Source organism: Rhinolophus ferrumequinum, chromosome 15 (genome assembly GCF_004115265.2).
Source record: "Rhinolophus ferrumequinum isolate MPI-CBG mRhiFer1 chromosome 15, mRhiFer1_v1.p, whole genome shotgun sequence".
Lineage (NCBI taxonomy): Eukaryota > Metazoa > Chordata > Mammalia > Chiroptera > Rhinolophidae > Rhinolophus > Rhinolophus ferrumequinum.
This window is the reverse complement of record NC_046298.1, coordinates 9,507,969-9,530,988: the sequence shown is the minus strand read 5'-3', so window position 1 is coordinate 9,530,988 and position 23,020 is coordinate 9,507,969. Positions and strand designations below refer to the sequence as shown.

At 49.2% G+C, this 23,020-nt stretch overlaps 3 protein-coding genes across 3 annotated transcripts; all 3 read right to left on the bottom strand.

Annotated features, from left to right (window-relative positions):
• Nucleotides 1-3,442: 3,442 nt before the first annotated feature.
• Nucleotides 3,443-7,109, bottom strand: LOC117034754 (keratin-associated protein 5-2). Its single transcript, XM_033128016.1, has 6 exons — nucleotides 7,041-7,109; nucleotides 6,461-6,539; nucleotides 5,567-5,652; nucleotides 4,929-5,169; nucleotides 4,375-4,440; nucleotides 3,443-3,682 (listed from the first exon to the last, which is right to left on the bottom strand). Exons 1-6 carry the CDS (start codon nucleotides 7,107-7,109, stop codon nucleotides 3,591-3,593), a joined length of 633 nt encoding a protein of 210 aa, XP_032983907.1. The 3' UTR covers nucleotides 3,443-3,590.
• Nucleotides 7,110-8,554: 1,445 nt separating this feature from the next.
• On the bottom strand, nucleotides 8,555-12,222 carry LOC117034753 (keratin-associated protein 5-3). The gene is made up of 4 exons (XM_033128015.1): nucleotides 12,211-12,222; nucleotides 9,713-10,004; nucleotides 9,074-9,139; nucleotides 8,555-8,789 (listed from the first exon to the last, which is right to left on the bottom strand). The coding sequence occupies exons 1-4, from the start codon at nucleotides 12,220-12,222 to the stop codon at nucleotides 8,698-8,700; spliced, it is 462 nt and encodes a 153-aa protein (XP_032983906.1). The 3' UTR covers nucleotides 8,555-8,697.
• A 1,191-nt stretch (nucleotides 12,223-13,413) lies between these two features.
• LOC117034665 (metallothionein-2) lies at nucleotides 13,414-14,332 on the bottom strand. The gene is made up of 3 exons (XM_033127880.1): nucleotides 14,170-14,332; nucleotides 13,833-13,898; nucleotides 13,414-13,648 (listed from the first exon to the last, which is right to left on the bottom strand). The coding sequence occupies exons 1-3, from the start codon at nucleotides 14,195-14,197 to the stop codon at nucleotides 13,557-13,559; spliced, it is 186 nt and encodes a 61-aa protein (XP_032983771.1). The 5' UTR covers nucleotides 14,198-14,332; the 3' UTR covers nucleotides 13,414-13,556.
• Nucleotides 14,333-23,020: the final 8,688 nt, after the last annotated feature.

The following is a 23,020-nucleotide window of genomic DNA, read 5'->3' as shown; positions in this document are numbered from 1 at the left end:
TGTGATTTTACAGAGGAAACCCCTGCCCCACCAACGTCGTCTCCAGACTCCTTGGTTCCCAGCAATAGAATTAAGCTGAGGTTCATTTGCTGGAAGGTTAAAAGGGGGTCAGTGGATGAGTGGAGCTGCAGGACCAGGCTTGGAAAGGGGCAGGAGCAAGAAAATGTCATAGTGTTGGGATGCAGGATCTGCAGGCCTGGACTCGGGGCCCAAAGAATCTGGTCGGGGCATGTGCCTGTGACAGATGTTCTGGGAACTCACTCTAACCCCAGGGGGAACATTTGATTGGCTGAAGCTCCCTCGAGAGCAAGGGTCTGAACCTTTAGGGTTTTCAGTTGGATCCCTGGATCCCCCTCCAAGGCTGCACACAATAGAGGGGTGGTAGGAGTTCCCCAAAAGGAAGTTGGGGCATGAATACCAGATAGCCAAACTTGTCAGTGCCCATCATAAACCTCAGTCCACCCCCAGGGAGTGACTTCTCTGGGGAACACATTGCCTTTGTCCTCTGAAGGACCACGTGAAGCTGAGAAAGCCTCCTGGCTGGGGTGACCCGAGATCACTGAACTGCTGGTGGAGATTCTGGCTTAGTCTGGTTGTGGGGGTTGTGGGAGAAAGAGGTACCTTGGAGACAGTAGAGTCCAGTCTGCATATGGCTGTACCCCTACATCCAGCAATGGTGACGAGGGGTCAAGCAGGCTAGGTGGCTGATGAAGGGACCCAGGTCCCATCCCCCAGCTTTGCGCGGCTGGAATCCCAGGGGTTAGTCCACAGAGCCCTACATAGCACCCAAGCCTTGAGGACAGCACCAACTCCCCACTTGTTTCAGACTCCTCCTTTGAGCACTCGAGAATCACGCGGAAGCTCAGAGCAGGGCTCTCTGCCCACTGAGAAGTCCCTACTGCTGGCCTTGTGGCAAAACCCAGCCAACCTTTACAGCATACTCCCCCACCACCCCCCACCGTTGCTAAATAGAAGAGTTTGTAGAGGAAGAGAAGAAGACCACCATGGAGGAGGGAAGGGGCCAGGAAGGACCTGGGCTCAGCAGATGCTCAGCCTCTCTGAGTCGCAAGAGATGCACCACCACTCTCACAGAAACAGATTTGTAGCTTGTAGTCTTCGTGACTGCCACTTAGGGTGGGCTCTTTACTATTCCCATGAGGTGGTTCCAGGTACCTTTGTTCCGGCCACCTGCACCTTGAATTTACACTTCTCAGGAGAGAGGATCTGATTGGTTCAGTGTCATCCAACACTAAGCATCTGTTCTGGAGGAAGGGCTATCGTGCCAGCTTTCCCCTTTTCCCCAGAAGAGTTAGCCTCCCACTTTTCCAGCCCATCCACCACCAATGCTCTAATCACTTCTGGCCAAGAAGTGACCATGTGAATGAATGAAGGAATGAAGGAATAGAGTTTTCTCCTGCCGTTCCCATCAGACTGAATCACACCCTCTTCCTGAGGCTTCCACACCTGTCTTAGCTTGTCTCACATTTAGCCTGTCCCAGAGTCAGAGTGGAACAGGGCCATTCTCCTGAAAAGCAGAAATGTTCAGACTGCATCATTCTTTGCCTCCGTTCAGCAGCTGCACCCTGAAGTGATAAATAAATGTTCCCTGAATTCAACAGGGACTTGAATAAGACCTCCTCCAGCAAAGGGATTGGATCTTATTTATATGCGATCTTTCTTCTCTGTGCCCAGCACAATGATTTACATCCAGTAGGGGTCCAATAAGTGTTCATGGCATCAAGTAAAGAGCATTTATGGATCACCTACTGATGGTCAGGCTGTGCCTGGCCTAGAGGGAAGTAGCACTTGCTAAGGACTTATTAGGTGCCAGAGACTGCTAGCCACATTTAACCTCACAACAACCCTGTGGGGTAGGTACTATTATTGTCCCACTTTCCAGATGAGAAATATGAGGACAAACAGGCCACATAACCTGCCTGAGTAGGCCACATAGCTAGAGCTATGCTTCTAGCCAGGCAGTCTGGCCCCAGAAATGACACATTTAACGGCTTTCCCAGTTAAACAAGGTATTCACTTCTGGAATTAAACAATCATTCTGATGCAGCCATCTCAAATTAGAAAAACATTACTATAAATTAATGCCCCACCCACCCCTTGGGGAGATGGATCTGAGGGATAGAGCAAGGACGCCACTTCACACGTGACTTGGAAAACAAAATGTTGCAAGTTGGATGACTGTGTTTCTCGGGTGCAGTGAAGACATTATGTCCCTTTCCCTGGAGAAGTTTGGCAGCTGTGGTTCCCAAAAGCAGAACTGTGAAAGAGCAACAAATGGGCACATTTGTGACCTTGGCACCAGGACTTCCAGACCAAACAGGCAGTGCCACATCCCACTCCTGCCCAAGCCCCACAAGGTCCGTGCCAGGCTCTCTTGCCAGGAAAAGGCAGCTGGGACATCAGCCCACCCATATCGCGTAGTGTTTTCATAGTGTGAGTCTCCAAGGAGGCTTGCACTGCCCTTTCAGTCTGATTTGCTCTCTAAGAAGGCACCTGCCACATCCTGCCTGCCTCTCCCTCTACAGACAGACCAGAACTGGGTCCCTCCAGGTTCCCTGGGCCACCAGTGCAGATAGTTACTTGTTAAGGGTGTTGGCTTCATATACCAACTGGGGTGGAAATACTTCCTGGCAGAAGCTCGTTGCATTTCACTGAGTCCATGTGACTGTGTCAATGGGTTGCAACCTTGGGTACTTGTTAAAAACACAGGTTCCCCTGGCCCATAAGAAATCAGATCGGGAGCTGGGAAGGGACGTGGGATGGCAGCTTGGCACACTTGCCACCTCACCAAGCGATTCAGCTGCACAAGCGGTTGTGGGGGGGAAGGTCACTCAAATGAATGAAGACATGGTCTCTGTTCTCCCCTCTCCAAAGTGTAATTAGCCTACTCCCCTCAACACTAGCTCAGACATGCTGGCCTTCTATTTCCTGAACACCTCAAGCTTTTTCCTACTGCGGGGCGTTTGCTCAAGCTGTCCCCTGACAGGAATGCAGCTCTCAGATCTCAGTGTCAAGTTGTCTTCACTTAGGCACACCCCAACAGCATTCTCAGTCATAGCCATTGTGTTTCTTCTGTGCGGTAATTGTCTCTCCCCGGCAGTCTGGAGGCCCCATGTCACCTCACCACTGAGACCCCAATGCCTGTGTATATAGTAGGGGCACCATAGGTGGCTACCGAATGAATATATGAAGTGACACAGATACACAAAAAGGGCAGGGACCAGTTAACTCTAGAAGGAGATAGAGGAAATGCTCTGCCACAGCTCACCAAGAAAAGCCAAGGCCAGGCCAGATGGCAGGAAGCATTACACCTCGCCCTGCAATTCCTGTGCCAAATCCACCCTCAACTTCTCCCAATGCAGTTTCCCTGACAGCCCAACGAGAACCAAGTCTCTCGTTCCCAAAACACCATGAGGAACGTGGAGCCAGAAGAGTCTAGATACGTTTATTGTTATTCCAATAGTTCATACAAAAAGGAATGTAGTAATGGGGTCAGGGTTTATGAAAAAATAAAAAAATGCAGGTTTAAACATCTTGCTCTATTTACATCAGGGAGCGGGCTCTCCCTGACGTCACACACAGCAGCTGCACTTGTCTGATGCTCCTTTGCAGATGCAGCCCTGGGCGCACTGGGCACAGCCCACGGGGCAGCAGGAGCAGCAGCCTGGGGAGAAACGGCAGAGGGAGAAGTCAGAGTAGACATGACAGGCACCTCCCTGCCCGACAGCAGGCTGGGCACAAGTGCCCCACCCTCCCAAACCGGAAGACCCTGAGTTTGAGATGGCATGCACTGTCCTGCCACAATTACTATAGAACTTTGGAAAACGGCCGCCCTGTTCCTTCTGAGTCCACACAGGGCAGAAAGCATGGAGAAGCAGTGACAGGGCCTTGGGGACAATGGAAGTCAGCTCCACACCCCCTAGAACAATACAATGTACCAAGGAAAGGTCTCAAGATCAGAGAGGGGCAAAACTCCTACCCAGAGGGCCAGGAAAGCTCTGGGCTGCCTCTACAGGAGAGGCTGTACCAGGAGGTCAGAGAAACTACACGTGGTCACCAAGTTCATGTGCATAAACTGCTCAGGACACTAGAGGGTTCAGAAAGACACAGGTTCTAGCTCTGGCTCCATCCTTGGCATCATTTGGTGACCTCTCTGGACATCAGTGTCCCCGTACTAGAATGAGGTTGGACTCAACCACCTCCATGGCTCTCTTGGCTCTGATTCTGACTCTTGTGCTGAGAAAAGGGTGGTAGGGGGACACTGGGTCATTGGCCTTATCTTTTCTGTGCAGCTCAGGGAGTCCTCCTGACTCAGCCCAGCAGCCCCCATAATCCCAGAGAATGCCCCTCACTCACTCTTCTTGCAGGAGGTGCATTTGCAGTCCTTGCATTTGCAGGAGCCGGCGCAGGTGCAGGAGCCACCTGCAAGGAGGAGAAAGGCAATGAGATGTGAGTGTGATGTGGCAGACCTAACAGTCAATCAACAATCAGCAATCACTCCCTGCACTTCCTCTGTCAGGACCCAGCACTAGGAGCTCCTTGCCCACTCAGAGCAGAAAAAGAAAGCCACACCTTCTTTCTTGGTGCCAGGAAGGTAGGTCCCCTCCTGATTTTACCCAACAAGGAAGGTCCCAGGCTCCAGACACAGTCCAGGCATACTTGATATGGCACCAGGGTCTTATGTCCTGAACCCCAAACAAACAAAGTCCCCACCTCCCATCAAGTCCTGGCAGCTCTGAGGTCTGGACAGAGCACTGGTCCCAGTCCGGCAGGCCCCTGACCCACTGACTGACTTCAAGAAGGGAGCCTTGGGTCTTCGTACCCTCAACTCTAACACAGAGGCAAAGGGAGACTGGAAATGCTCTCAGGAGCTTGGCTAGGAAGAAAGCACAGAAGAGCCGGGTCCTTACCAGTGGGGCAGGAGCAGTTGGGGTCCATTTCGAGCAGAGGTGAGGCAGAAGGTCCAAAGTGAGAGGCGAAGAGGAACCAGTGCTGATACGACGCGTGGTGGCGCCTACGAGCCCGCGTGTCCGCTTTATAGCCAGAGGAGGCGGCCCGGGCGCAGACTCCCCGCCCAGCTTTGCACCCCGCCCCGGCCCTTGCACCCCGCCCCGGCTCTTGCACTCCGCCCCACTGAATCCGTGCCGCCCGCTACGCGTGAGGCTGGGCTGAGCGCACTTGGCCCGGCCGAGCGCATCACTGCCCCCCCATCGCCTTCGGGTTCCGTGCGCACCGCACGTGCAGCCCCTTAGGCTCCAGATCACGCGGAGGGATTTCTGTAACGGGCTGTACACGGTGTCCTGGCCTCCCGGCCTCACCCGTCCCAGTTTTCCCCAGGGGGTAGCCATCCCCGTCCCGGGTATTCTGGTAACTCAGCCCCTGAGTCCTGCCAGTTTCCCCCACCCCTGGTCCCCGCGTCCTTGTTCTCAGGTTCGCCCTTTCCTGGAATCCACGTGCAAGCCCAACCTTGTGCTCACGTCCCTGACTTGGCTGGAGTCCAGGAGTTGTGTGCAAAGACCGCTGGTAGACGTGACCTTTACCCCCTCACCCCCGCCCCCGAAACATCGCTGTCCCTCCAATACGCAGCAAAGCCGCGAACACCGGCCCCTTCCTCCTTCCTTTCATCCTCCGTGACTGGAGGAGTGAATGGGCACATTCCTTTGCCTCAACTTTACAGGGCTTTCCTCAGCCTAGTCCTTCCACCCACTCCAGGATGGAGGTTCCCAAAGCGTGGGATGCCACGCGAGGAAAGGTATAATTTTAGGTGCTGGGCCACCTGGGCATAAATAACCAGAAAAGTTATTTCCCTTTCAGTTTTTCCCGACAATTACAAAATAGTTGGTCTGTGCCAAGCCTTAGTTAATCACTTTCCCTCTTTAAACCCTAACAACAACTCTAAAGGGAAATCCTAGAATTACACACAGCACAAGGAGTTGATGTAACTAACCCACTAACCCACGTGACATTCTGGGAAGTGGTGCCCTGGACCTGACTCCTGTCACTTTCCAATAGAAAGTCAATGATGCACATTCTCTTTGGCCCAGAGATATGTCTTCACCAGCTCTACTGTGTCAAGCTCAATTCTGAGAGTGACAAAGTGATACATACAGAAGGAATATATCTATATATATACATGTAGATATATAGATATAGATATAGATAGATAAAGATATGTCCATATCTATATCTGTATATATATAGTTTTGTGGCTACCGTCTATGTTTGGAAGTAAACCGATTCTCATTTTCAGTAGTGTTAAAGAGTTTGCTTTTCATATAAATACATTTAAGAAAATGTGAATGGATTAAAACAATGTTAGGTAAAGTACTGGTGCAGGTGATGGAAATGGCAGAAGCTTCTGTGTCTGTGATGACACACGGACTGTGTTGCTCAGGCTTTACATCTGTAGTGCTGGTCCTCTTTAGTGGGAAGAGAGGCTCACCTGTCAGGGCTACTGGGCTCTTGTCCACACGGTTGATGAGGGCAACACAGTGAGAGGCACAGCAGGCCGACTTCTTTGTCTGCAAGTAGAAAAATGTCTCCTATGCTGTGAGTAATCAATATAAATTAATAGACAGCTATTATTATAGATTGCTCACAGTGTACCTGGCATCATTCTAAGTTCTTTGTGTGTATTAAATCATTCAAACCTAAGAGTCACACACTATTATTTTCCCTTTTTACACTGGGGGAGACTTAGCCACACATAGGTAATGATACCCACCTATCAGGGACACGGGTGGGACTGGTACTCATGCCGGCTGCCCTCGGCCACCACCTGGCACCGTGACCTCACATGAAAGGAGGACACCGAACACCTGGCACAGAGGCAGCAGTGGGAAGAGCACTGAGTACTGAGTAGTCAGACCCCTGGCATAGCTCTGTGGCCTCTCTGGGCTTCAGTTTGCCATATCTCAAGGTAGGAGCGCAACAGGACTGTCTCAAAGGACCTTTCCAGCTTTGAATAACAAGAGGCAGGATTTAGCACCCAGTGACGACACAATCGGCCAGTTGTAGCATACATTCACACTTGGGACTACCAGCTGTATGACCTTGGGCAGGTGGCTTAACCTCTCGGGAAGGCAGCCCATCACTCCAGTCTGTGGACTTTCACTCTCTCACTGGTTCCTGTGCATCAAATGACCTGAAGAGTGGGAAAGGCTTTGGTGTTGTCCAAGTGCTGTGGCAGCCTCTTGTCCCAGAGGACTTAAGGCAAGTCATCCACTCTTCCCATGGCACTGGGTCAGCCAGGTTCTAATGCCATCTCTAGTCTCCAACCCAGACTAATGCTTTGAAACCATTGAGCCTTTCTCCAGGAGTTTGTTGGGAGCTAAAAGGATTCAGTGTGGATATAGTGATCGTAATAGCCACTGTCTGTTAAGCCTTAGCCAGGAGCCAGGACGCCATTATTTATTCCTCACATAGAGAGAGGTATAATCTACTTTATACAAATAAAAAATTGGAATCTCAGAGAGTTTCAAAGGACTTGTTCAGGTCACAAAGCCAGGAGGTGGCATTGTGGACTGTGAACCAGGATGGCTGACATCAGAACCCATACCCTTACACAGCCTGGCTTCTGAAAACCCTCTTCACATAGGGCACCTGCTGGGCAAGCGTGGTCCTGCCTTCAGGTCCACGTGACTTGTCCTTCTCTTTGATTTTACATCAAAGAGCAACTCCCTCCACAAATAGCCAGGGGAGCTAACCGTTGGCATTAATTATACGTCACCAGGGCCTCACTCCTGTCTAATAAACACCACCACACCCTCCACACTGCAGAACCACATCACCCTGCACAGGCTGACAGGAAATGCTTCATCTGGGACCAGTTCTCAGGTATGCTCCTTGTGGCTGAGAAAAGGCCAGGCAATTCTCCCCCAAATTCCTAGGAACTTGGCTAGTTTCAAGGAGCCAAAGGCTATATTTTGATGGAGGCCCAGATTTCAGCCTGACCTAGGGAGGAACCTGCAAAGATTCAGAGACAAGTGAAAACAGGGACCTCTCAGGGGTAGCAGGTGTCCTGTAGGTGTGGGGCAAGCCAAGAGGGACGGTTCCCTGAGGGGATGTTGGGCGCAGTGCCACTCCAGGTGTGGGGTCCACACCGTGGGGCGTTTATGAATTGTCTCCGGTGCTCGGTGCACACTTCTGATGAACAATGTGCAGCATTTAAAAATCTCTATTAGTTGTTCTTCCTACATTTATTGAAATTGTGTGTGTTGAATCTAGAAACATGGGCTTTGTATTGTCCTTTCATAGTATTTATTAATTACTAAGATTTAGGTCTGGGATGAATAGAAGAAACAAAAAACTGATCCTTTAATAGAAGGATTTTTAAGCCCATGTAGGAACCAAGCAGGTAGGGAGTTGTTTTCCATTCTTAGTCACTTTTAGGCCTGAAACCCACTGAGGACCTGAAGTTGGGCAGGAAAACCAGAGAGAATGAGAATTCCTGATTGAGAAGTTTTGGTACCATCAACATGAACCCCTCCAATCCCCCCGCCAGCCCTGGTGGGCACGCCAAGGAAAACAGTCAGAATAAAGGCAGCAACTTTTATTATCATTCATGTATCTTATAAAAAAGAAAGGGAATGAATGTAGCAAACGGGTCAGGGTTGTACAAAACAATGTAGGTTTGAATACGTTGCTCTATTTACATCAGGAAGCAGGCTCTCCGTGACGTCATGCACAGCAGCTGCACTTGTCCGATGCTCCTTTGCAGATGCAGCCCTGGGCGCACCGGGCACAGCCCACGGGGCAGCAGGAGCAGCAGCCTGGGGAGAGCAGTGGTAGGTCAGAGACTTTACCAGGTAACTCCCCGCCCAATATGAGGCTTATCACAAGCCTTGGGTCTCGGAGGACCCTGAGTACAGAAAAGCATAATCTGTCTGGGGGTTGGCTTTCACCAGGAAGGGCAGGAAGCCTGCAGCAGCAATTGTAGGGTCCTAGGGGCAAAGCAAGACCAACCCCCCCAGGGCCATCCACTCACAACCAGCTCTGGGCTCCCTCCCTTGTCTTAGCCCAACCCCCGGATTCCCAGAGAAGGCCCCTCACTCACTCTTCTTACAGGAGGTACATTTGCAGTCCTTGCATTTGCAGGAGCCGGCGCAGGTGCAGGAGTCACCTGCAAAGAGGAGAAAGACATGTAAGGAGATGTGTGATGTGGGAGAGACAGCTCTCTGCACCTCCTCCTCTGAGCAGGGTCCAGCTCTGGGAACTCCTGTCCCGCGAAGAACCGATGCAAGCCTAACCCTACCTTCTTCATCCTCCTGCAGGAGCAGGCAGAGGTTCTCCCTTGTATTTACCCCACAGGGATGGTGCCAGGCTCCAGACCCAGTTCAGGAATGCTGGGGCTGGGGGCTTATGTCTTGACCCCAAAAGAGGCATTGTCCCTGCCTCCCACCCAGCACAGGCAGAGACTGGGCAGAGCACTGAGGCCAGGTCCAGCAGCCCCTTGACACCTGCATGGTGTGGAGCTGGGCAGCCTTGAGCCTCAGGCCTCTAGTCCTCTGAAACAGGAGCCGCTGAGAGGCTGGAAATGCTTAGACCGGGGATGACGGCGTTTGGCCAGGGAGAAAGTCCAGGACCTGCTATCTACAGGAGTCCACTTCCTGTCAAGCTCAAAATACTCGCTCCTCCATCCCAGGGACACTGGCTGGGAAAGGGGCCTCCTGAGGTCCAGGGCCGGGGTTCTTACCAGTGGAGCAGGAGCAGTTGGGGTCCATTTCGAGCAGAGGTGAGGCAGGAGATCGGAAGCGAGAAGCGAAGAGGAACCTGTGCTGGTAAGACGCGTGGTGGCGCCTACAAGCCCGCGTGCTCTCTTTATAACCAGAAGAGGCGGCCCGGGCGCAGAGGCCCTGCCCTGGCCCTTGCACCCCGCCCGGGCTCTTGCACCCCGCCCCGGCCCTTGCACCCCGCCCCAGCCCTTGCACCCCGCCCCGGCTCTTGCACTCCGCCCCACGGAATCCGTGCGCTCGCAGCGCGGTGAGCTAGGCTGAGTGCACAGGGCCGGGCCGGGCGCATCTTTCCCTTATCGCCTTTAGCCCCTGTGCTCTCAGCGCCGATGGCCGGGTTGGCTTCCGATCAGGAGGAGGGACTTTGTGTAGCGATGCACACGGTGTCCCAAGCTTCTTGCCAGGCCCTTTCCAATCCCCCCCTCCCCCGGAGCTGCGACTGCGGTCTCCATGTCCTTGTTATTGGAATCCAGACCCTTTGACCTAGCGGTCTTTCCCACTCCTAGCCCCCAGGCACTTGTGCTCACGTTTGTCTCTTCCAGACACCCACGTGTAACAAGCTCCAGAGCTCCTGTTCCTGACTGGACGGGAGCAGAGGAGGGACGATAGGGAGGAGCCTGCAATGGAACCTTGGCCTCCCACCCCCATTTCTTCTCCCTGTCCCCCCACCCCTGCCACCCCCCCACCCCCACATCGGGCCTTCAGCCCCTTTTCTGCCATACACTGGCCTCTGCCTCTTCCTTCCTTTCTTCCTTCCAGTCTCCACCTGAAGGGATCCGTGGACGTATTTGTCCTCATCCTTCTCAGAAAACTCTAATGCTCTTCCCTACAGCTTGCTAGTACACCCCAATCCAGGCGGCTCCCACAGTGTGGCGTCCCCCCAAAGGAGGGATCATTTTAGATGATGGGAAGACTTGGCTTTGAATAACACAGCAGGAAGAGTGGTTATTTCTCCTTTCCCTCTCCTAACCATGACATAGCACTTATGCCAGGCCCTGTTTTAATCACTTTAGATCGTTGTACCCTCCCAAGGACCCCAAAACGGAAATGCTTTTACTTATGAGCCCTTTTTACTAATAGGACGGCTAAATCACTTTCCCAAGGTCACAGAGCTAGGCATTTGTATACTAAATTGAATCCAGTCAGGGAAAGAGAAGGTGGCTGATAAACCAGCCTGTGGGCTAGGTTTGTTCATAGCACTTCTCTACTGCTTGAAGTCATTCAAACAAGAGCCAGCTGCCAGCTCAACCATGATGGGCAGCAATACAGGTGACCCATAACTGAAATATAAATAGTTTTATTTTATATATCTGGCCATCTTCTATATCTGGAATTAGATACTCACTATCAGTAGTGACAAAGGTTTGCTTTCCATATAAATATATTTAAGAAAATATGAAGCACTTCAAGGCACATGTTTAAATAAAATATGGTGTAGGTGGTAGGACAAATGGCAGGTTTCTTTCGGTATCTGAGAAGGCATCCTCCTCATGACTTGACATCCTTAGTGCCAATGACAGTTTTGTGGGAAGAGTGAAGGGAGTCTCTGGTCTGCAGGTCACTTCCCTATGGAGTTGGTGAGGAAACCACAGGACACACAGCCCTGGCTTACTTGTCTGGAGGTAAATAAGTTTCTCCCAGGCTATGTAGAATAATCACAGGGAAATAGCTAGTGTGATGGACCACTCACCATGTGCCAAGACCCATAGAAGGTTCAATGCATGTATGGACTCCTTCACTCCTGTGGACCATATGATTTTATTTTGCCCCTTTACCGTGCAGGAGACTGAGCCACAGAGAGGGTATGTCACAGGGCTCTAAGCGATGCAGGTGAGACGTGCACTTCTGCAGGCTGACTGCGGCATCATGCCCTCCACACCACTCGACACCCTGACTTCACACAGAAGATGAGGTTGCTGAAACTTGGCCCAGAGGCAGCAGTGGGAAGAGCAGATAACTGGCCATCTGCATAGCTCTGTGATCTCTCTGGGCTTCGTTTTCCATGTCTCAACTCAGGGACACAACTGGGTCTTCTCAAAAGGCCCTTCTAGCTCTGAATAGAGAGAGACACGATTTAGCATCCAATGACAACACGATCAGCCAGGTGTGGCCAGGGAGTGAGGCCACCTGTAGCATAGGTTTGGACATGTGACTTCTGAGCTATGTGACCTTGGGCAGGTTGCTTAACCTCACTGGAAAATGGCACAATCGCTTTAACCCTTCCATTTCCAGGCTCCTGTCTGGATTAAATGGCATGAAGGGTGGGGAAGGCTTTTGTGTCTGTCCAAATGCTGTGGCAGTGTCTCGTCCCAGGTGGCTTATTGTAGGAGTTTATCCACAGTCCCCCTGGTACCAGGTCCGCAAATTTCCACCCCATACTTAATCTCCAACTAGAGTAATGCTTCTAAACCAATGAGCCTTTACCCAAGAACTTGTTGGGATCTAACAGGGCTTCTCTCACCATGAATGTCATGTGGACATAGCGATTGTAAAGGCCACAGTTTAGGAAGCCCTAGCCGGGAGCCAGGCCACTCCTGTTTATTCCTCAGATAATCTCCTTTCTACAAATCAGGAAATGGAGCCTCAGAGAGTTGCAGTGACTTGCCCAGGCCACACCACTTGTGGCAGAATAGGTTATGAACCAGGATGCATGACACCAACACCATGGTCTTGGCACAGGCTGGCTTTTGTGACCCCCTCTTCACTTGGGGCACCTGTGGACAAGTGTGGTCCTGACTTCACATCCACGTGACTTGTCTTTATCTTTGATTTTACATCAAAGAGCAACTCCCTCCACAAACAGCCAGGGGAGCTAACCGTTGGCATTAATTATACGTCACCAGGCCCTCACTCCTGTCTAATAAACACCACCACACCCTCCACACTGCAGAACCCCATCACCCTGCACAGGCTGACAGGAAATGCTTCATCTGGAACCAGTTCTCAGGTATGCTCCTTGTGGCTGAGAAAAGGTCAGGCAATTCTCCCCCAAATTCCTAGGAACTTGGCTAGTTTCAAGGAGCCAAAGGCTATATTTTGATGGAGGCCCAGATTTCAGCCTGACCTAGGGAGGAACCTGCAAAGATTCAGAGCCAAGTGAAAACAGGGAACTCTCAGGGGTAGCAGGTGTCCTGTCAGTGATGTGGGGCAAGCCAAAGGGGACGGTTCCCTGAGGGGATGTTGGGCGCAGTGCCACTCCAGGTGTGGGGTCCACACCGTGGGGCGTTTATGAATTGTCTCCGGTGCTCGGTGCACACTTCTGATGAACAATGTGCAGCATTTAAAAATCTCTATTAGTTGTTCTTCCTATATTTATTGAAATTGTTTGTGTTGAATCTAGAACTGTGGGCACGGTATTGTCCTTTTATGTCATTTCATAATAATTATTCATTACCAAGATTTAGGTCTGGGATGGATAGAGAAAAAAAAACACAGCTGACCCTTTACTACAAGGATTTTTAAGCCCATGTAGGAACCAAGCTGGTGGGGAGTTGTTTTGCACTCTTTTGTCGCTTTTAAGCCCTAAACCCACTGAGGACCTGAAGTTGGGCAGGAAAACCAGAGAGAATGAGAATTCCTGACTGAGAAGTTTTGGTACCATCAACATGAACCCCTCCAATCCCCCCGCCAGCCCTGGTGGGCACGCCAAGGAAAACAATCAGAATAAAGGCAGCAACTTTTATTATCATTCATGTATTTTATAAAAAAGAAAGGGAATGAATGTAGCAAACAGGTCAGGGTTGTACAAAACAATGTAGGTTTGAATACGTTGCTCTATTTACATCAGGGGGCAGGCTCTCTGTGATGTCAAGCACAGCAGCTGCACTTGTCCGATGCTCCTTTGCAGATGCAGCCCTGGGCGCACCGGGCACAGCCCACGGGGCAGCAGGAGCAGCAGCCTGGGGAAAGGAAGGAAGTGGAAGAGATGAGCGCCTGGGACAAAGGATGTATAAGGATTCCATTTTTCCCGACAGGGGACCATTGTGAAAGTGTCACCTTCCCTAAGGGATGTCAACTGCCCTGTTTACATTCCTGTCAGGGGTTGGGGGACAGTTAGGGAGTAGATGAGAGGATGCCACTTACTCTTCTTGCAGGAGGTGCATTTGCAGTCTTTGCATTTGCAGGAGCCGGCACAGGAGCAGGAGTCACCTGCAAGGAGGAGAAAGACAGAGGTCAGTCTCGTCCCTGGAGCCGGGGTTGGAGTCCCAGCTCTACAACCAGGTGGTGAGCATGTCATGAACTCTGATCTCCTTATCAGTAAAATGGGGGCCAGTAGAGAAAGGCAGACCAAAGGCTTTAGAAACGAGCCACCAAGACCCTGAGTCAGTGATCAGGAAGAACACGATGGGTCAGAAATTGCTTCTCTAGCTCTACAGTCAGTCTACACCCGGCATCCCAAGTCTGGACCAGGTCCTCTTACCGGTGGCGCAGGAGCAGTTGGGATCCATGGCGAGCTGAAGTGGTGGCTGGAGTCCGAGGACAGCTGCAAGACGGATGGCTAGGACTTAGAGAAAGTGTGGTTGGGCAGAGCGCACGGCGGGGGCTGCCTTTATAGGAGGAAGGAGCTAGGGCGAGTGCAAAAGCCCTCCCGGTGCCGGGTGCCACCTGCACACGCCCCGTGCTGAGTCACTGGAGTGTGGGGCTGTGCGCACAGCCGCCAAGCCCCAGTTCCTAGAGCCGCCCTACTTGCTCCCCAGGTGACCTCGGCGTGGGAGGGGCCGGGTGCAGAGCCAGGACGTGGCCCGCGGGGCAGCCCCGGCCGTGCGCCAAGCACCCGGTCCCTGCCCTCCTGCTGTGTGCATAGCTCCTGCCAGGCGCGCCCGGTATTTGAACCCGAGGGGTTGAAAGCCAGCCTTGGGGATCCTGGTTGGACAAATAATCCATTGAAAGCGAGGACAGATTACAAAAACTGTACCTTGCCCCGTTTGTACAGGGCTTGATAATTGTATAGCATTATATTAAACCCCTGGGATGGTTATTGATGACACATCAAGCCATTGTGTATACAGTGCTTTAGTATGCAATAGTGAGTGTAGAAAGCGAGTTAAGTGTGAGTTGTCTTTTAATCCTGTATCAACCCTGTGAGGTAAGGACTATGCCTTACTCCCATTTTAAAGAGGTGGAAATGGAGCCCCAGAAAAGTTAAGTAATGTCGACTGGAAAATAATACCTACTAGATATTCCATCACCAGAATGATTTATTCAGGAAAAAGAAAAAGGAAAGGGAAAAGGGTTACAACCCAGCGCATGCAGACGTGGCAAGCCATGTGCACATTCTGGCTTGTGTGCCAAGATGGAGGGTATTGAAGGCAGGAAGATGGGAAGTTAGAACCATAGAGTTTGACTAGGTGTTCTCCCCTGAACTTCTACAAGCCCCAGCTCCTCCCACAGACCCCCTTCTCTCCTGATCAGTTTCCTTACAGTTCCGGTTCATCTTTATCCGTCACTTGCCCACAGTCACAGAGCCGGGGAGAGGCAGAACCTGTCGATTCAAACCAGAGGGCCCGCCGATGTGAGAAGTGTTCTAAGGTGGACATCACACGCAGGGAGAATCAAGATCAAGAAGCTATAAACCTTGTGCTCAGGAAACTCATGGTCATGGGGACAGTGTCATGAGGGCACAGGAAAGGTGATACCAGGGTCATGTCTAGGATGGAGGGCACCCTCTAGGGCAGGGAGAGCAGAGAGGAGGAGACCCAATCCAGGCTGGGAGGATGTGGGCCAGTGAGGTACAGAGGGTGAGGTTTCTGTCAGGCAGGGGAAGGAAAGGAGCAGAGCAAGCAGCTGGCTGGAAAGTTGGCATCACCCTGGAACACATGGAAGTAAAAACGCCACAAGAACTTTCTTCCCCAGAGCATGCTGAGGGGAAGAGTGGGGGTGGGTCCAGATTCCTCTCTGGAGAGGCACACCCTGCTTTCCTGTCAACAGGAGTCTGGTTCCTGTGTAACATCATGTCTTAGATCATCAACCTCGTAATGCCCAGAGTGTGTCACCAGTCAGGGGACAGGTTACTGGAAGGTTCCTGGCAGGCTAAGGGAATGCTGGCTGCTTCAGCGGAAAGTTTAGTGAGGAGGTAGTTTAGAGTTTAGAGAACAGGCTGTTTGTTCTTGCAAACATTTAATGTAAGGTCCTATGGAAATGTCTTCATAGCTCAGCTCAAATGTCACTTCTCTAGAGATGTTGTCCTGATCCACGTGCTCTGTCAGGATGCCCATGGAACATGCTGAAAAACATCCTGTCCTTTTCCTTACTGGCCCTTCGCGTGTCTGTAACATGTGGGGACCTATGTGATTCTTGGATTGATATCTGTGTCCTTCCCTAAACCTTTGAAAACTCCAAGGGCAGTCATTGCCTTCAAAACGTGTCTCTATGTTAGTTGCAGGGGGCAGAGCCCACCATCCCTTGTGGGACTCGAGGAGTTGAACCAGCAACCTTGTGGTTGAGAGCCCACTGGCCCATGTGGGAATTGAACCTGCAGCCTTCAGAGTTAGGAGCACAGAGCTCCACCCGGGCTGTGCCCCCTGCAACTAACAACGGTAACTGGACCTGGAGCTGAGCTGCGCCCTCCACAACTATGATTGAAAGGATAACAACTTGACTTTGAAAAAATCCTGGAAGTACACACTGTTCCCTAATAAAGTCTTGTTCCCCTTCCCCCAATAAAAAAATCTTTTTTTAAAAAAAAAGTGTCTTTAGCCCCTGGCACAGAGCCAAGTTTGCAGTAGGCACTTAACAAATATTTGTCAAATAAATTATTGGGGTAATCCCCTCCATGGCTCCTCCCTTCCTAGTCCCCACCTTGCGTTAGGGCCAATTGCAAAATGAAAGTAAAAACTTTTTTTTCACCCTCCTGGTACCTATGTGTTCACTCAAATAAAAACTCCAAGCAGGGCAGGAGAGTTGAGCCGTCAGAAAAACTAAAGTCTAGTGGTTACTTGCCACTCACTTGCTGATGACCTTGGGGTTGTTATGTGCCAGGGCCCCTTTGAGCCTCAGTTTACTCATCTGTTCAATGATCAGATTGTACTAGAAACCGAGGATCACATGCAAATGTTCTCTGATGTTAGCGCCAAATTCCTGGAAATTTCACTGTGTTGGGCAGCCCTGTGGACTGAGAACATTGACGGGCTTCTCTTTGGCAGTGGGTAGATTTTGTGGTTGATATTTACAAGTGCACACACATTATACACAAAATTCCTGGTTTTTAATAAATCAGATGGTAACTTGTCCACTCAGGGGAAATAATCCAAGTCTATGAAGAGGCAATAGGGCTTGTTTTGGCCCTGAAAGTATTAAATCTAGCCCTGGGTTTGGGTCATCAGTGTTGCCAAAAACATTGCCTTCCGGGTCTCATCTGTCTCCCTTGAATCACTTTGACTCTGAGAGAGGAGACATGACCAATCAGCAAAGTAAAGGAGACCTGGGCCTAGTCTTGCCCTGAAAGCCTCCCTGTACTGGAGACAGACGTGGAGAGGGAAGACTTTCTAATGTCTGCATCCCTGACATGGTAGGAGTGAGGGAAATGAAGCCAAACAGCATTAGAGTAAGGAGAAACATCCCCTTGCAAAGCTGATGTGACTCCTCAGTGTGAGGCAATGATGTGATCCTAACCCGTATTAATAGGAGCATGCCATCTAGAATGAGGGAAGTGATTTTTCACTCTTCTTTTTACTGCTGATGTGGATATTTATAGTTCTGCTGTGCGCATCCATCCATTCATCCTTCTGTGACAGTACTGTTAGTTTTCCTTTGGAGAATCACTCCTCCCCACTCTTACTTAGTCCATATGGTTTGGATGTCGGTGGGCTGCCAGGCCATTCCACCTCCCTGACCACAGTGATTGGCTCTGATTTGGTCACTCAACCATGAACCAAAGAGAATCAATGAAACTTGTGCTGGGAAAACGGCAGTTACTCTTTCCATCTAGACTTGAACCTGAGAAGATGAGAAGTTGAGTTTCTAAAACCTTTTGTCTCCATGAGAAGATCCTGAAAATAAAGTCATCACAAAGGAAATGGACCTTGAAAACATGAGTGGAGCTCCTGGATCCAGCCATACCTGAAACCACAGTGAGACAATCATTTCCTTTGTTAACTCATCCTGGATAGAGTCCTAACTGGCACAGTTGAGCAGACCACTCCGAGGTCTGTGTTCATTGTTGCACTTTCACTGTCCAGAAGACAGTTGATCACAATGGTCCTAAGACTCAAAACCCCATTATCTGAGCAATAGCTGAGAGGGGTGGGCAGGTTCAGTCTGGAAGAAAACAGTTACCTCTGAAGAGCGGTTGCTCCGATCATCTATAGCTATGCAACAAATCACCCAAAACTTAGCAGCTTACACACCATTTTATTGTCTCTCCTGGTTTTGAGGGTCAGGAATTCCAGCCGGGCTCATTTGGGTGATTCCTTTGTTTCATGTATCATTGACTGAGGTCACTTGGTGGCATTCAGTTGGTTGATGGGCTGGTCTGCAGGATCTAAGACAGCTTCACTCCCACATCTGGCACTTTGGCAGGGGTGGCTGGAGAGCTGAGCTCAGCTGGAACTACTGACCAGAACTCCCACATGTGGCCTCTTCAGCATGGTGGCCTTAGGGCCATCAGGCTCCTTACATGCAGCTCAGGGCCGCAAAGGTGAGCAGATCAACAGATAGGAGTGGTAGCTGTGAGTCTCTTGTGTACTGGGCCCTGCAACTAGCACAGGTGACTTTCACCACATTCTCTTTGTCAAGCAGTCACAGAGCCTGCCCAGATTCAAGGGGACATGATGAAGACCCCATGTCTTGATGGGAGCCGTCGATGAATTTGCTAAGGACATTCTACATTTATTTCACGTGACCCTAGCACAGCCCTACAGGCAGATGCTTTTAGTGTCTCCATTTTACAGATGAGGCACTGAAGAGATGGAAATTAGTCTTGTACTCTGTGGTCCCCAGGGCAGGACCAGGCTAGTGGGTGGTGGCTGCAGGAATAAAGATTTTGCTCTGGGTAAGAAAGGCCTTTCTTGCAATTAGAGCTGGTCACAACCCAAAGGGACCACCTTGGGAGATATCACCACAGCAATAGAAACAGAGGCTGGTGGATTCCAGCATTAGTTGAGGGCAGAGAAAGAGGTTAGGTCTCTTCCTCCTTGGGGAAATCCTGTGATTTCACGGTTCCCATCACAGGTACCATCTGTCTGATGTTAATTCTTCCTCTTCCTTCTATTGACCTTGCCTTCATTTTTGAATTATATTAGTTACCTGTTGCTGCGTAACAAATTACCTCAAATCTACTGACAACACTCGTGTATTACCTCCTAGCTTCCAGTGGGTCTGGAATCCAGGTGAGCCTTAGCTGTGCCCTTGGGCTCAGGGTCTCTGACATACAGCAAGCCAGATGTCATCCAGGGCTACCGTCATCTCAGGAGTGAACTGGAACAGGATCTGCTTCTAAGTCCCCTCATTTGTTGTTGGCAGGATTCGGGTTCTTGTGGGTAACTGACTGAGGCCTGGGTTCCTCCTAAGCTGTTGGCCAGAGACCTCCCTTGGCTCCTTGCCACGCGTTGTCTCCGTAGAGCATGTCACAACATGATAGTGAACAGACAAGAGGGCAAGAGAGCGCCAACAACAGAACATGAGCAAGACAGAAGGCACAGTCGTTTGTAACCGAATTGCAGAAGTGACATCCCATCACATTCATAGTACTCTAGTCATTAGACACAAGTGACTAGGTCCAGGCCACACTCAAGAAGAAGCGGTCACACGAGGGCATGACTAGGAGACTGGGATCACTGAAGGCCGTCTTAAAAGTCTGGCTACATGGGGCAAGGGCAGTGGTATGTCTGACGTCAGGACCTTTGCCTAGACTTCTCTCTCCACCCTTCTCTCCTCTTCATCTGTTGGGCCTCAGTGTAAAGGCCATTTCTTTAGAAAAGCCTTCCTGGACCCCAAAATAGGCAGAATCCCTCTGGTACCAGAAAATGCACCCCTTCTCTGTAGCCCTTATTATGATGACAGTTACTAGGAATTAAACAGCTCATTTTACAAAGCCCATCCCCTATGCCAGGTGCTCAGTGCTTTCTTTACGTGTGTGGTGAATTCACTTGAGCCCTGTAAGATAGGGACTGTTATCCACATTTTCCAGTGGGAGAAACTGAGGCTCAGAGAGGTTAAGTAATATTGTTCAAAGTCATTTGCCAGTAAGGGGCAAAACCAGGCAGTCTAGCTCGAGCCTGTGCCGTTAGCTACTCTGCTACAGAGCCTGTTCTGGCAACTAGTGCTGTATGTGCTTCTTTGTGTTCAATCTTTGACTCCCCTTCGGCTGTGGACTGTGTCTGTTGTGTTCATGTCCTAGCTCTGGCGCCTGGCACAGTGCCTGGCTCATTGTAGCTGCTTAATAATGCAGAAGAATGGAGAAAATTGAATCCTGCAAGCAGCCGGTAAGAAGCCTCCTTGAAGGGTGAGGCTTGCCTTTGAAAGCCTGCATTCAGAAAGCTAAACACCTCCGGCATCACATTCTCCTTAATGATCTGGCCTCAACTTCCCTTTTCTGTCGCCAAGTATTTTTTCCCTAGGATCAGGGTATCCTTCTCCAAATACACTTTACACTCCGTATGTCGGGTTTTTGCTCCCTCCTACCATCCCAAAGCCCATTTTAAATGCCTCCTCCTCCAGGGAGTCTTCCCTGACTCTCCAACCTGGTGGGGTTTCTTCCTTCTTAAAGCCACCAGAGCTTTTGTTGGTGCCTCCCCTCCCTCCCTGGGCCTCAGTCTCTCCATCTCTAAAATGAGGAGAGCTTGGGTGCCATGGTCTGTAAGTTTCTTCCAGTTCTAAGACATCTAGATATTCTTGCAATGGTTTTACCCTCCCCACAAGTTCACAAGCTCCTTGAAGGGCAGAGACCATTTCTTTTCATCTATCCTCAGTGTCCAGCATCCATAAATTTTTTGGCGATGCAGTGGTTTGAAAGGCCAAGTTCAGATGGCAGACTCCGTGGAGATATATGTCTCCTATGCCTGCTCAAAAACCCATGGAAAAATGGAAAAGATTACCATTAAAAGGCTGAATGATGGAAAACAATAAAGAAGGCCACCAGAAAAAGAACAAAGTTGGGGTATGTACACTAACCAATTTCAAAACTTAGGATAAAGCCGCAGTAACTAAGACTGTGTGGAATTGACGCAAGAATAGGCATATAGATCAATGGAACAGAACTGAAAGTCTAGAAGGAAATCATCATTTATGGTCAATTGATTTTTGACAAAAGTACGGAAGGAAGGAAAGAAGGAAGGAAGGAAAGAAGACAGAAATTAGATCTTTAGTTCATACCATACATAAAATTAATTCAAAATGGATCATAGACCTAAATTTAAGAGCTAAAACTGTAGAACATCTAGAAGAAAACACAGGTAAGAACCTTCATGACCTTATGTTAGGCAGAGTTCTTAAATATGATACCATAAGCACAAGCCATTACTAAAAAAAGGATAAATTGGACTTCCTCAAAATTAAAAACTTTTGTGCTTTAAAAGATACCATTAAGAAAATGAGAAGACAAGCCACAGTAGGAGTAAATACTTAACATACAAAACATGTATCTGATAAAGGACTGGTATCTAGACTATATAAAGAACCCTTATAATCCAGTAATAAAACAAGCAACCCAATTTAAAAATGGGCAAAAATACATACCCAAAAGAAGTGAAAGCAGGGATTCAGGTATGTGTACACCAATGTTCACAGGAGCATTTTTCACAATAGTCAAAAAGTAGAAACAACCCAAATGTCCACTGATGGATGAAAATTTATTCAGCATGAAAAAGGAATGAAATTCTGACAGATGTCACACCATAAATGATCCTTAAAGACATTATGCTAAATGAAATAAGCCAGACACAAAATGACACATAAATAGTGTATGACTCCACTTATATGAGGTACCAAGTCAAATTTATAGAGACAGAAAGTAGAATGATAGTTGCTAGGGGCTGCAGAGAGGGAAGAATGGGGAGTTAGTGTGTAATGGGTGCAAAGTTTCAATCTGCAAAGATGGAAAAGTTCTGGAGATGGATGCTGGTGTCATTTACACAATGAGAACGCACTTAACGCTACCGAGCTGTCCACTTAGAAATGGTTAAAATGGTAAATTTTATGTTATGTGTATTTCACCACAACAAAAATAAGAGGGAAAAAATGGGCAAAATATTCTAACAGAGATGTCAGCAAAGAAGATACACGGATTTTTAAACAGACCTCATGCGAATTACCCTAAGCCCTGTTGCCCCATCTGTAAAATGGCTATAAAATCATACAGTTCTTTTAGAGTTTAAGGATCAAGTAAAATAATGTACTTAAGAGGACTGAGCACAAGGTAATCTCAAATTTATCAGTCTTTTCTTTCATGTGTCTTATTTAAAAGAATTGTCTCTACGCCACAGCAATAAGCATTATCCTAGTTTCCTCTTCCAAATTCTTTTATAACTTTGATTTTGCTCCTGGGTGTTTAAATCAATTGAAAACTATTTTTTATAGGATAGTCAAAGGAGTAGCCAATTGTTCCAACACTTTTCACTGACTAGTGAATCCTTTCGCCACTGATTTGATCATCTCCTACTTCCAGCTACACAGGGGTTTGTTTTTGGATTGTCTTCTCTGTCCAAATGATCTGTTCTCAAGCCGACACCACTTTCCAGGGCTTTAGAACAAGCAGTGCTAGCAGATTAGAGCAAACCTTTTGTTGTTGTTGTTCCTTCACAAAACTGTCTTGGCTTTTCTTGTGCTCTGTTTTTCTAAACTAATCGTTTTAGACTTAAAAAAAAAAAATCCTTGTGGGCTTTTGAATGGACTTATCCAGAAAAACTAACTTGGAGGAAAACTGACATGTTTACAGTATTGTCCTCTGACTAGGAAACTTTTCTTTCCCAGAATTCTATTTCTCCCTTCTCAGCCAACCCAGGTAAATCTGAGTGTTCCCTTTCATCATAGACTAGACCACAACCACCTGGATAAAAGCTCTTATTACTCTCCTTCCCCTTGAAGAAAGAAGGAGCTAGAGACAAACTGCCAAATGAGAAGATTTGTAAAGGAGCTGAACACTCTGTTTCAAGGAGACAGGCTATTCAGGGCAGTGACCTTGGAAATGCAGCTGACAGTTTGCCAAGACAGTGTTTACTGGGGCCTCCTGGACTTGATTCTAACGACTCTGAAAACAAGCAACTTTGCAGGAGCAACTAGAAAATTCCAGAAACAACAGACCTTTGGGGCAGGGGGCTCGTTTTAACTTCTCCCAA